This window comes from Balaenoptera physalus, assembly GCF_965194825.1.
Source record: "Balaenoptera physalus genome assembly, chromosome: 12".
NCBI lineage: Eukaryota > Metazoa > Chordata > Mammalia > Artiodactyla > Balaenopteridae > Balaenoptera > Balaenoptera physalus.
This window is the reverse complement of record NC_138897.1, coordinates 81167180-81181242: the sequence shown is the minus strand read 5'-3', so window position 1 is coordinate 81181242 and position 14063 is coordinate 81167180. Positions and strand designations below refer to the sequence as shown.

Below are 14063 nucleotides of genomic sequence, written 5' to 3'. Positions count from 1 at the left end.
GTTGTGGCACACAGGCTCTAGAGCGCGGGCTCAGTAGTTGTGGCGCACAGGCTTAGCTGCTCCGTGGCATGTGGGATCTTCCCGGGCCAGGGGTCGAACCCGTGTCCACTGCATTGGCAGGTGGATTCTTAACCACTGCGCCAGAAGCCCTCCCAGACTTTTCTTGAGTGTGGGCATTGTCTTTGAGGCACACTTAGAAATCCCTTCCAACAACCTTCTGTGATCCTGAAGTTTGGGAAACACTGATCTCCAAGATTCCTTCAGTTCTGGATTCATCTAGACACTCTTGGGTTTCTCAGAAGAACTCTCTTGCTCTTGTGTTCACTATTGCCGTTCTTGACATGGTTGAGGAAGTCTGAGCTTTGGTTCTGTTCCCTAGAATTGAAGAACTAACCTGTGGTGGGATGGTCGAGCAGGTCCAGGAAGCCTTCGGCGAGACCATGACCTCTGTTGTGTCTTTGTGCGCCCGTTACCCTATTGCTTGTGCAAATAGCATCGGACTCTTATGTACTATACCTTACACCAGGTAAGCAAGGAAATGCTTTTTATTGTTAGTAAGGTACACCACAGTGTAGTTGATTAAATAGAAATATTTTTTAATTAAAAAAATTGGATTTTTTGGTTTTGATTATCCAGTGACACTATCACTCTGATTAAATGAGCTTGTCTCCTGACAGACACTTAAAGTTACTATGTAAATTCCTTATTGTTGAGTTCCTGCATGATCAAATGTGGATCCGCATTAGGGATTATATTACATTGTCAAAATGGAGAAGTTTGAAGGAAAGAAATAGTTCCCTAGGAAATTACTTATGTATTGAGCAAAATTTTTTGCCTTTGCACATTTATTTCCTCTCTTAGTTACTTGATTAATAGTTTGAAGATGTCAAGAATTCATGAAGTCATTCTTTGAATCCCCTTATGATAAAATGTGTAGTTTTTTTCTATTATGGTAACCTTGTGTTGATTCCATCGACTTTTACTTTGCTCTTCTATACGAACTAACCAGAACTTGAAGTTCATTACGTATGAAGGAAAATACTCATTCTAAAAAATTTCTATGTTGAGTTATACATTGGTATCCTAAGTTATGGACAAGGAACTATACCGACATGTTTTATAGCCCTTTGATAACCTGAATCTTAAGTGAGAAGTTCCTAAGGGCTGGTCAGTTATATTTCTTTCATTCAACCCTTTGTGCCTGGCCCAGGAGTGAAGAGAAGTGCCTGGTGCGCAGTGGCCTTGTTCAGCTCATGGATCGACTGTGTAGCTTGAGCAGTCAGACTGAGTCCAGCTCCAGTGAGAAACAAACCAAGAAGCAGAAGGTGGCCACCATGGCCTGGGCAGCCTTCCAGGTGCTTGCCAACCGCTGCGTTGAATGGGAAAAAGAAGAAGGTGAGAAACAGGATTCCTTTCTAGAGCTCATTGATTTCTTCTATTGATGTGTTTATGTATTAAGTATTTGTGCTGGATGGGGGAAAGAAAAGCTATATTAAATTACATAAGTAGATTGGTTGAATCAATTATGATTTCATGGGAGCCTCTTCATCGGCATGGTTCTATGAAAATTTATCACTACTCTATGACAGTAAACAGTATCCTAACCTGGAGGGCATTACGCTAAGTGAAATAAGCCAGACACAGAAAGACAAATACTGCAGCCATCTCACTTATATGTGGAATCTAAAAAAGCCAAACTCATAAAACAGTAGAACAGTGGTTGCCACGGTTAGGGGGCAGGGGCAAATGGGGAGATGTTGTTCAAAGGAACAAACTTTCAGTTATAAGATGAATAAGTTCTGGAGATCTAATGTACAGCATTGTGATTAGAATTAATAATACTTTATTTATACTTGAAAGTTGCTGAGAGAATTAATCTTGTGTTCTTATCCCCTCCCCCACACACAGAAAGATAACTATGGGAGGTGATGGATGTATTCACTAACTTGATTGTGGTAATCATTTCACAATGTATATGCGTATTAAATCATCACGTTGTACACCTTTTAAAAAATTCACGTTCTACAATCTGAATATATGCAATTTTTATTTGCTAATCATACCTCAGTAAAGCTGAGGGGGTGGGGAGGAACGATAACCACCTGAAGGAGTACAGTAACCCCAGGAAATTGAAGACATCTTTCATTTCCTTTTTGTCAACACTGCTAATGGTGTCCGAATAAATATTTTTATGCAATGATTTTTCAGTTGCACTTTTGAGGTGCTATTTCCAGATTATATTTTCAGTCACCAATCCAATTTAAAAAGTAAACTTGAAGGATAACTTCTCCATAGTATCCCAGGTATATAGCTTGTTTATTTATTCATTCACTGTGCGTTTTATTGTCCTGAGAGCCAGGCATAAGATGAATAAGGCATTGTTTCTCACCTTAAAAAATATGGTCCAGTGGGGGAAATAGACCAATGAACAAATAATTACCGTGCAATCAATGCCATGATCAAGGTGCACACAGAGTGCTATGGGAGCATAGAGGTCCCTACAGACCAGCTGTGCTAGGGATCAGGCAAAGCTTCCCAAAGAAGGTGACATGGGAGTTCTTCTTGAAGGATAAAGAAGACTTCCAGGCAGAATGAACAGTAAATGGCAAATAATTCTTGTGGCTTTTACGAGAGATGTTTGGGGAAGGCTCTGGAACTACAGTGAAAATGGAAAGACCAAAAAAGGTCTTTTATTATGTTTGAGAAGAGGTAGGGTGTGAGTTAAACATCAAGGTGTTTTCCAAAAAAGAAACAGACTTGCAGATATAGAGGGCAAGCTAGTGGTTACCAGTGGGGAGAGGGGCGGGGAGGGGCACTATAGGGGTAGGGGAGTAAGCAGTACAAACGATTGTGTATAAAATAAGCTACAAGGGTATATTGTACAACATAGGGAATATAGCCAATATTATATAATAACTATAAATAGAGTACAACCTTTAAAAATTACGAGTCACTATATTATACACCTGTAACTTATATTGTATATCAACTGTACCTCACTAAAAAAAATATATATATATATATCAAGATGTTTCTGTCACAGTAAAATGGTGATTCTTGCCTGTCAATCAAAGTGTGTTTCTGGGTTTTGTGTGGATTAATTATATTCAGTTTTAATTAAGAGGAATGTCTTTCCCCAACACTGAATCATTTTTCAAGTTACTGTTACCTTGTTTACGTGCAGTTGTTATCTAATGAGGAGACACTAATTGGATGGCTAATGAAGTACTGAACAGGTTAAAGAAACATTGGGCAAAGGGAGGGCTTTAATGCAGGCTCGCCACACCTGCAGACTCGCCATGCCTTCCTGGGGTTTTCACCGCGCTTCTTCTTTCTTGAACTCTGAAGGCGGCTCCACAGAGGCTGTGCACTCAGGTCTGGCCCGTCAGGTGTCCAGCCTTCTCACCAACCACCTCGCCCGAGCGACAGAGTGCTGCGGCAACCAGGCCGCCGGGAATGATGCCCTCCAGGACGTCCTGAGTCTTCTCAATGACCTCTCGAGGTAAGGAAGGCCCAGCTGGAGCTGTGGGAGGAGGTGGCTTTTCCTCTGAGTGATTTGGCTTCCTTTGCGGGTGGTTGTCTTTAGAAACATCTAACTTACTAGGCCATCCTGATATGCTCTTGCGTCAAGAAAAACAGTAGAGGATGAAGTCATTGAAAAATAGCATTTAGTTCCAAAATAAGAAAATTATTTAGGTCAATATCTACATCATAAAATAACATATTATCATTTGCTTCAATACTTTACTGGCAACAGCTGCTAGCCTTTTGAGTCAATACGATTGCATTCAGTAACCAAACATCTTTACCTTCATTATAGCAAGATTAAAGAATAATCAGCCAGGACCTGTAATTAATTCGCCTTCTCATGCTGTGTCTTTAAAAAGAAGATATTCTGTGGAGGTTTAATCACGTGTGAGCTGTGAGGCTCACAAAAGCTTGTCCACATAAGGCTGCTTATTCTTTGGTTTCTGCTGAAATGTAACAGGTTCAGCTGTGGCAGATCCCAGACTCTTGAGGTCAGTACAACACTGTATGATCTCTTTGGTCTTGAAGCACTTCTTAAAAAGGAATAAAAGACTAAACTAAAAGCCTCCTAGCTTGGGTTTCTAAGTCTTGGTGTTCTGTAAATCGTGCTGAACCATAGGATCTCAATTAAATAAACATCAGGTATCAGAAAATATTCAAAAATCTTTTAAAGTATTGTTGGTCAATTATGAGCTTTCATCAGATGTTTACAAAAACCCTTAATTCTCCTTCATAAAAACATATTGCCAAATCTGTGTCTTCCTCATTAAATATGAAGTCATCAGTTTGTTTAACCTCATTTAGGGAACTTTTGCTTCTGAATTTCTGTAGATAACATTCTCAGCATTGTGGACCTTTTCTTCCTCCTTTTGCAGGAGTCACATAGGTAAAGCCATCCTGAGCCAGCCAGCTTGTGTGTCCAAACTCCTCTCCCTGCTGCTTGACCAACGCCCATCCCCAAAGCTGGTTCTTATCATTCTTCAGCTGTGCCGGGCGGCACTCCCGCTGATGAGCGTAGAAGACTGTGGGAATGTGGAGCTCCCACCCTGGAGCTACTCTGTCCCCTCCCTAAACAGCGAGCAAGAGGATCCCAGCGACCCAGCATCCAAGATCGCCTCGTTGCTCTTAGCAAAGCTAGCAGATTACGTGGTCCCAGGTGAGTAGCCTCCTGGATGGAAGAATGGCACTGAGGCGCTCACTTCCTGTGGACGGTCAGACCGAGCTTTCCCTTGTCCACAACTGCAGCTGTGCTTCCTGTGATAAAAGGGAGAGAGAGCGGAGAAGGGACAGAGCGGGAGAGAGGGAGGAAGAGAGATTCCAAAGCCAGTGCTTTCCTTATACAGGGGAGCCGCACAAACAACTTCGCAATTTTTCTGTTTGCTTAAAGGATGTCAGACAGTCCTTTCTCCAACCGCTTCCGAACCTGACACCACGTTGACAAAAACCAGCCCCAAGAGTTCCTTAAAAGGAGATAAAGACCCTGGAGAAGAGAGTGAAGCAGTGGATGGCAAGCTCTCTATCTTTATCCATAAGCGGGAAGACCAGTCATCCCATGAAGTTCTCCAACCATTACTAAGGTGATGATTGCAATAGCTACATGCCATCAAGCACTAGCCATGTCGCAGGCACTGTGCTGAGTAAGCCCCTTGCAGGTATCAACTGTCTCAGACCTCTTAACACCCCTAAGAGGTAATCAATGTTACTATCATCCCTGTCATTACATACGGAGAAAGTGAGGCAGAGCTGAAATATAAATGCAGGTCCCTCTGACGCAGAACCCAAACTTTTAACCACAACTTGGTACTGTCTCTCCAGACCCAACAGAGTGAAAATCCTGTTGAGAATGTATCATTTGTGTCCTACGGGGAGTCTATAGTGTGACCTGGGCTTTGAGAAGGAATAATGCAGCTTGGTTTTCAGTTTTTGGCATCCTTCAGCCATCAGTAAATTTAGGGATACCATTGACTGTGAGGTGAAGAAATAAGAAACTTTTTTATAGCTTTATTTAATCGAAGGATGAATGGTATGATTGCTCAACAAGGAAGTAAAAATATATAATTACTGTCCAAAGATTACAAATCTACCGGGCCCTGTCACTGGAATCCAGGACAACAAGAAGGTCCCACAGAGCACAAGGGAATTTAGGAGAGGTGTTTATGTCTCAGATGGAAGAGTCCTCTCTTCAAATAAATGATTGAATGATGGTGTCATCCTCATAATTGGATCCCTTGTCTGCCATCATGGCAACCGAAAGCACTACTAGGCTGTTGGCATAGACTAAGCGGGGTCAGGGCAAGTCAGCACATAGATGAAGAAACTTCCAAGGAACATTCCTGGGCACTGTGAAACGTCATAGTACAAATTTGGTGAAAGATTTTTTTGAGAGCCAGGTTTAGGAGGCAGGGGGAGCTGAATTATTAGAAAGGAAGATCCAGTCATTCACACCAAGGCAGCAATCCAGGCTGTTGTTAAAATCCCCTCACTTTGGGATTTAGATCACTCACTGAGGCCTCCCCAACCTGTGACCATGCCTGTAAAATCATTGCCTCTCTCTACCTTCCCATTTTAGTAGCTCAGAAGGACGGCCCTTCCGACTTGGTACTGGTGCCAACATGGAGAAGGTCGTGAAAATGGACCGAGACATGACAAAGGTAACCCCAATATGGAGGAGGCTGCTCCGCCAAGACCCACAGTCAAAGAACATGTGCCAGGCTTCAGGTTGTCAGGAGAAATTTTTAAAAAAAATTTCAAGTTACCACAGGGTGAGAAATTGAAGACAGTGGCTTAACTGAGGCCATTTTCAAGAGAACTAGTCAAAATCAATGTATCATTAACGTTAAAATGTAGAAGAGAACTCTTGGTTTTGACCTAGAAATTTTCTTAGCTCTGTTAAGAAAGTTCTACAGCCTAAAAATTCTTTAAAAGTAATCAAAAAAAAAAAAAAAGTGACCATACGGTGAAAGGTTAAAAGAGTAATAATAATAGATAATAAGAAATAAAGACAAAAAAGCCCATGAAAATATAAAAATATGCTCAGGCTCACAGATTACATGATAAATAATTAAAGGGGAGTAATAAAACAACAGTAGTGTATCATTTTTACCTGTCGCACTGATAATGTTAAGATCGATGGTACCCATTATTGCCAAGGTGAGGGTAAATAGGCATCTTCAAGTATCCAGAGACAAGCCTGTCCTTGGCAGTTCTGTTTGTAAAAAACAAAGTAGAATCTGTGTACCCATAAATAGGGGATTTGTTAAAGAAATTATTACATTCATATAATGAAATACTGTACAGCTATAAAAATAATCAGGTAGGAGCTTCCCTGGTGGTGCAGTGGTTGAGAATCTGCCTGCCAATGCAGGGGACACGGGTTTGAGCCCTGGTCTGGGAAGATCCCACATGCCGCAGAGCAACTAGGCCCGTGAGCCACAATTACTGAGCCTGCACATCTGGAGCCTGTGCTCCGCAACAAGAGAGGCCGCGATAGTGAGAGGCCCGTGCACCGCGATGAAGAGTGGCCCCCGCTTGCCACAACTAGAGAAAGCCCTCACACAGGAACGAAGACCCAGCACAGCCATAAATAAATAAATAAATAAAAATAAATAATAAAATAAAAAAAAAATCAGGTAGGTCTAAATATATAGACATGGATATTCATGATATTTTATGGTATCAGGTTCATATCAATTATAAAAATTCATGATGTTTTGATAACTGATAAAAAAGAAATGAAAACTGTGTAGCGTGGCCTATGATTATGTATGTCAGAATCTGCATGGAAAAAATTCCAGAGGACTAACAGTGATCTCTGACTGGGTGAGGACAAAGGATGTTTGTGGAGATTTAACTTTCTACATATAATATTTTAATATATGAATTTATAAAAATGAGCCTGGATTAGGGGAAACAGATTTTTTAAAGTATAGTGCTGAGAAGAGCGAAAAGAATATCATGAATGTCTTCAATCTGATCCCCAGGGTGGCTGCTGTGAGGTGATTACAGAAGAGGCGGCAGCTGCTCTGCGAAAAGCAACCAAGTGGGCACAGTCAGGCCTCATCGTCAGCGTCGGGCCACCCGTGGAGTCGCTCAACCCAGAGACTGTGAGTGGACTGTCCACAGGGGACAAGAAGAAAACCGCCCAAACTTCCATTTGCCGAGAGAGGAACTCTGAACTTGCCAGGTAAAACCTTTCACAGGGTGGAAGTTGTCTGCACTCTTCTCAGACTTACTTTGTAAAGGATTTGTTTCGAGGGTTTTAATTTTATATCCTCCCCTTGACCTGCTGGAAATGAGATCTGAGGGCTTAAAATACCCATCCGTTGGAGTAGTTGTTCTCAAAGTCAAGTTAGAAAGTGGTGACCATCCAGGTGGATCTGAGGTTGTGAGGGATGAATAGGGAGGCCCTCCAGGCTGAGTGGACATCTGTGGCTGGAGGATTGTTTTTCTGAGAAAGGCCACCACCAGGAGCACCAGCTATAGTTTTTTTGAGTAGTAGAAATAGTAAACTCTGTCCTTGCTGCCTTTACTTCATCCAAACAATACTTGTCACCATCCCAGCTGTACACAGAAGCTTCTTTCTAGTTGGAGGAAGGATAAATGCGTGTTGCCCCTGGGAAGTTTGTGTGAGGTTCTGTGCTTGCCAGCCAGAGGCAGATGTAGTGTAGGTCCTTTCCTTGATCACGATGGTTTATACAGTTAAAGGTTTGGGGTCCATTGTTTCCAAGGCTTCTTCAGTTACCAGAAAGAATGGGAGTCACCGAAACCCACTTTTTCCAGTATTTATAACTAGAAAATGTTTGCATCTGGTGCCAAGCCTGAAGCCACTCGTCTGCCTTATTCACCATCACTGGACACTGACACTTTTCCCTGTTGACACTTGCAGGACCGACCCTGTCCGACCTTTCATCAGTGGGCATGTGGCAAACAGCATGGCTGCAGAAGTGATCGCCTTGCTTCACAGCTTGCTGATGGCGCCTGAGTCAAATGCTGCTCAGATATGGACCACGACAGCAGAGAAGGCTAGTACGCTGTTGCTGCTTAAAAGAGGAAACAAGACAGAAGTTAATGTTCTGTTCTAGCAAAGGACATTCTAACAAAGAGAGAGTTCCCAAACTGGCCAGATATACTTGTTAACTGTGTTTCCCCTGAAATTTGCTTTGATTCAGTAGCTTCAACTCTGTTAACCCACATCTCCTTTCACTGCCAGTTCTGATTTCACAGAAGGCAGGCTAGTGTTCTCAGGAAAAGAATGGCACTCCTTGTTTCTCCTTCTTACTTGTATTCGATTGGTACTAACATTAGGAAATCATGCAGCCTTGGTTTATTGGATTTGTTAAGTGTACTTACTAAGTCCTAAGGAGGCCTCTGTGTGATTTACACTCCCTGAATGCTCTGTCAGTAATTCATCTTTACAAACAATAGTTCAGTTTCCTGAAAACTAGGGTTTGGTAATCAATTTCCCTTTTCCCAGTCATTCGTGATGTGAACACCTTATAACTAAAGATACTAAAGATACTTGGGTGTTGAGATGTAGGCAGTATGCTGTTAAGGTTTTCCTGCAGATAAATTTTTGCTTTAGTTTAGGGGTTTTATTAACAGTGTTTGATTCTCCCATATTTTGAGGTTGTGTATTTCCAGTTCTGTCCAATCACATAAGGCAAATATGCCAAGAATGTCAGTGGTCATACCTGATAATTATTTCATCCCTCCCATATCCAGAGTTCCTTTAGCACTTGGGACCTAGGCACTGTTGTAGACACTGCATCATGCTTAGCATCAAAACAACCAGAGCTTTATCTCCCACTGCATGGGCTGCTTCTTACATTTAGGTTCTGTCTCGTGCGCTGATGTACATTCCACAATTGGGGAAATATGCAGAAAGCATTCTGGAAAATGGCAGCAGTAGTGGCAGAAAACTCGCCAAACTTCAGAGAATCGCCCGCCAGGCTGTCGCTGCACTGTGTGCACTTGGAGGCTTCAAAGAGACAATCAAGATAGGGTCTGAGGTTCAGGTAACCAGCCACCATTTTCCCAAGTCATCGCTTTCCGCTGTATATAAGTCCATTGATTAATTGCTCATCTCTAAGACAAGTATCATCCACCCAGTTGGACAAAAATCCTTGTTCCTTTAAGCTAAGAAACTCATGACTTCTAATCCACCTGCAGATTAGTCAGATATTAGTACAATACCGTGTAATGTTAACTACAATACTTGTGTCCTGTGGTGGTGTTAATATTGGCAATATTTTAGAATTGCAAGTTTGAATTTGTATCATACTGTGATCACCTTGATGTAAGGTTTTAGGACCTATTATTTTAACTCATGTTCAGGGCTTGGTATCTGCGTTATAAGAAACTATTACTGTAATGCCGGTAATGACAGCTGTAAATTTCCTCTTCCCACTTGTCACATCAGATAATTGCTCACACCATCAGAGCTGGTAGGTAGTGCTAATCCCTCTGTGTCTCTAGGTTTTAGGTAGAGGAATATCAGGAAGCGTCGGAGCAGTGGCTTCTATCAATGAACAGGAAGGTATAGCTACAGTCAAATTCCCACCCATAGACTGTAGAAAGACGTCGCAAGCATCAGACACACTGACTATTCCATTGTCTAGACTTTGTGTTCCAAGATCAGAGGTAAGGTGATTTTTAAATGCATCTTAAAATGTTACTGCAGATGGTAACCGTACTGTCATGAGTAATATGCACATACACAGTACAGAAGCACAAATACTTGGTTTTCTTAAATTTTACTTGTGACGTGTATTTACCTATTGGGCATAATCATTTAATAGTAACATTTGTGTGGAAATTTTTACCTAGATGACAAAATTAATTTCTTTGGTTTGGAATATTCCACAGTGTATTGTATGTTTAATTGTTTGGGTCTAGCTTGCAATTCTGTATGGTGATTTGATTCTTTTTAACTGAAATTTTGAGAATTAACTCCAGATGATAATAACACCCTCATTTCTTATAAACTAACTACTTGAATTTAACTTTTTGCCATGCCCCTTCCCCCACCGCCATCAGGCATTGCCTCTTCATAAACTGTCCATTACTGAGAAGGTAGTACAGGCAGTCCAGTCCATGTTGCTTCCTCAGGAGGGAAGTCTGTCTATTCATACCTCACTTCCTGCAACAGGAGATGGGTCAGCTCCTGTGATGGCAGTCGTTCGGCTCCTGGCTGAAATAAGAACAAGGTGAGCCCCCTCCAAAGATCCCCTCATGTGCTGAGGTGGTGCAGGCACAGAGACAGGGGTCTTCCATGGGCCCCTCTGCTCCAGGCTTAGTGGGTCTGCAGCATGAACTTCATGCCAAACTGAGTAACAGAAACCATCCTCTTGTGCTATGTTTACTGTGGTTTTTGTTGCATTCCCCAGTTTCTGCACTTTGAAATAAAGTTTAGCTGTTTCCCTAAGAAAGTAAATAAACTAACTATGATTGATATATAGAGCACATACATAAGGCTCCACTGATTTGCTTTGGTTAAAGAACTTTGTCCTGTCACAGGAATTCTTCTGCAGCTTTGCCTTTTGTAAAGTGGTTCGGACCACATTAGTACCTATCTGGTCCATCTGCTTTCCAAACTGCTGAGGAGAAAATGAGGGAATGCTCACAAGTGTTGGAGTTGGAAAGAAAATACGTTTATTTACAATTAAACAACAACAAGTTTCTTTTGACAATGAAACTTATCAGAAAGTTCTAATATGTGTTTTGAATCAGGTGAGAGAGATCAGCATACAGATTTCCCAAGCGTTTGGACCTCTCTTGTTCCCAGAACATTAATATTGCCCGTGGAGCTCAGGTTAGGAAGAGCTGTTATGAGATGGTGCTGATTTCTCTCCTGGCACTTGGTGACTTCATTTAGGGAGATGGCAGCCATTTTTCCCTTTTCCGATTGTGCATGCAGTGTCAGCAGTTACTATGCGGGGAAAAGAGAAGTTACGTACTTCCCAGCCAGTCCAGCTCAGAAAAAAAGCAAGAGGAATGGGGAGTTTGAACCTTGTTTAAATTAGAGGATAAAATTGATTGAAATGTTTTTCACAGTTGACTTTTTAGAGAATGACCATTGATGACTTTGAAATATTGTAAATCTTTTAACATTAAGAGCATGCCTGGTCATGGCCCAGCTTTTAGAAGACAGCTTATTTTGTGAAGAATTCATACAGCAGTGTCCAGCAGCTGTTGAAGTTCTCAACCTAGTAGCCCAGGAATGCAGTGCTGGTAAGTACCTGTTACTTTCCTTTCTACCCTATTGTGTTAAGTTTTGTCAGCACATTTATAATTTGATAATGGAATGTTAACTGTTTTCATGTACACATCCAACAGCTGAACTATAAACACAACACTTACCACAATTTACTTTCATTTCAGATCTAGAAATGTAAATAAAAACCTTCAGTATATGCCAACTAGGAAATCAGCATTTTTCAATTTAACTTTAGGACCACTATGTCAGAGTGTTTTCTTTTCACCATTCATATTAATTAGTTGCCTTTATTTCTCAGTTAGAATTATGTATGAGCTGTCCTTAGAGCTGCAGCTACTTTCTGACTATTATCATTGGCCACATTTGAATTCAGAATCAAGAATTTACACTAACATCCATCTTTGTGTGTGTGTGTGTGTTCCTCTGTGTCTGTGTGTGTGTGTTTATGGAAAAGTTCGAACAAATACAAGAATAGAAAGACTTTTTTCGTATAATGAACCCTCACGTTTCCATCATCTAGTTTCAACAGTTATCAACATATAGCCAATCCTGTTTCATCTACGCTGCACCATCCTGGATTATTTTTAAGCAGATTTTTAGATATTCCTTTATTTTAAACATAAATATTTTAGTATGTGTTTCAAAAATAAGGACTCTTAAAATAACCACAATATCAGTATCACATCTAAAAAATTTACAATAATTCTTTAATATTATTAAATATCTAGTCAATATTCAACTTTCTAAAGTTCTCATAAAGTAATACTTGTTCTTACATTTGTTTATTTGAATCAGGATCCAAATAAAGTTCATCTATTATATAATTCATTGCTGTCTTTTAAATCTCTTTTTAAAAAAAATTCCCCTCAGTATCTTTTCTTCCCTTGCAACTTATTTGTTGAAGAGTTTCCCACAGTCTGGATTTTGCTGATTATATCCTGTGGTGTCATTTAATGTGTCCTTTTGTCCTCAAATTTCCTGTAAATTGATAGTTGGCCTGGGTGTTTTTAAAGTGAAAATTTACCCTTTATCCCCAAGGACATAGTAGGACTCTAAATGTAATTGTTCACAATTAGATTAGCAGTTCTCCAATGCTGTAGTACTAGCATTTTCATAAACTGTAAGGAAGAAGTGGATATCCTTACCTTCCCTAATGGTTTTAGTTTTATCCTTTTTTTTGTTTTTTGGTCATTTTTGTTATCTATATTATTTACTGTGTCTCATGCTGTTTGCTTTTTTTCAGTAACTCTCTAATCTCTTTTCTGTCCTTAAATTTTTGTCCTTTTTCATGTGGCAGTGATTTCTCTTGGTTTGTTTTTGCTTTTTAATTTGTCTTCATTCTGTATCTGTTTTACTTCCCAAATCTCCTTGCCTTAACAAGCATGGTTCTGTGGAGTCAGCAACTGTTAAAAAAACCTCAGAGAGGGACTTCCATGGTGGCGCAGTGGTTAAGACTCCATGCTCCCAATGCAGGGGGCCTGGGTTCAATCCCTGGTCAGGGAACTAGATCCCATATGCATGCCACAACTAAGAGTTGTCCTGCCACAACTAAAGAGCCAGTGAGCTGCAACTAAGGAGCACATGTGCCGCAACTAAGGATGCTGCCTGCCACAGCTAAGGCCTCGTGCAACCAAATAAATAAATAAATAAATAAAATATTAAAAAAAAAACCTCAGAGAGACCCCAAGAAAAGGGAAAAAGAACAAAAGAAAAGGAGCTTGCGTGCTCGGCTTCTTGGGTGAAATTACTTATGCTAAATACTTGCTTATAATTTACTTTTGTACTTGTGGTATGTAGTTCCCTGCCTCTGCTTTCAATATTCTTGGCTTAGGTTGCATCCTAAGACTTATTTGACTGATTTTAGCAAGCATATAACTTGCTGAATGAATCACTTACTATTCTATAGGACTCTTTCTGGGTATCTTTTATACATTTTATGGAATAAAGGGGTTTTACTCTGTGAAATTAACTTTGGTACTTAATGTACAAGCCAGGAATCATAATAATTTAGAGCAAATGGTTTTAATAATAACCCACTAACCCATTTTTTTCTGTGGAAAAGAACCCTGTGGTAAGAAAGAGTTGGAAAGAAACGTGGGGGAAGTTCTTATTAATTGCTACAAAAGAGAAGACTATGAGCTTATACACAGCGATTTATATTCTAAAATACTGTCCTATGTCAAGTATAACAGTCCTTAATAACTCATTTATTAGATTATCAGAAAGAGCTCTGAGGTTAAATGTTGGTATCCAAGTTTGCTGATTGCTGAGTCATTTACCTGTATTTATAAAAAAACAAAAACAGGGCTTCACTGGTAGC

General features: G+C 40.5%; 1 protein-coding gene across 6 annotated transcripts in view; it reads left to right on the top strand.

Annotated features, from left to right (window-relative positions):
- The window catches only part of HECTD4 (HECT domain E3 ubiquitin protein ligase 4), a 198932-nt gene that overhangs the window by 116064 nt on the left and 68805 nt on the right, over window positions 1-14063 (top strand). For all 6 annotated transcript variants that reach the window (XM_082417362.1, XM_082417360.1, XM_082417361.1 and 3 more), the window contains 12 exons: window positions 380-526; window positions 1211-1395; window positions 3349-3502; window positions 4404-4684; window positions 4916-5105; window positions 6098-6179; window positions 7509-7711; window positions 8414-8549; window positions 9360-9542; window positions 10003-10167; window positions 10564-10733; window positions 11642-11757. In XM_082417362.1, the coding sequence (XP_082273488.1) occupies window positions 380-526; window positions 1211-1395; window positions 3349-3502; window positions 4404-4684; window positions 4916-5105; window positions 6098-6179; window positions 7509-7711; window positions 8414-8549; window positions 9360-9542; window positions 10003-10167; window positions 10564-10733; window positions 11642-11757 (2012 nt within the window). The remainder of the gene's footprint in view (window positions 1-379; window positions 527-1210; window positions 1396-3348; window positions 3503-4403; window positions 4685-4915; window positions 5106-6097; window positions 6180-7508; window positions 7712-8413; window positions 8550-9359; window positions 9543-10002; window positions 10168-10563; window positions 10734-11641; window positions 11758-14063) is intronic.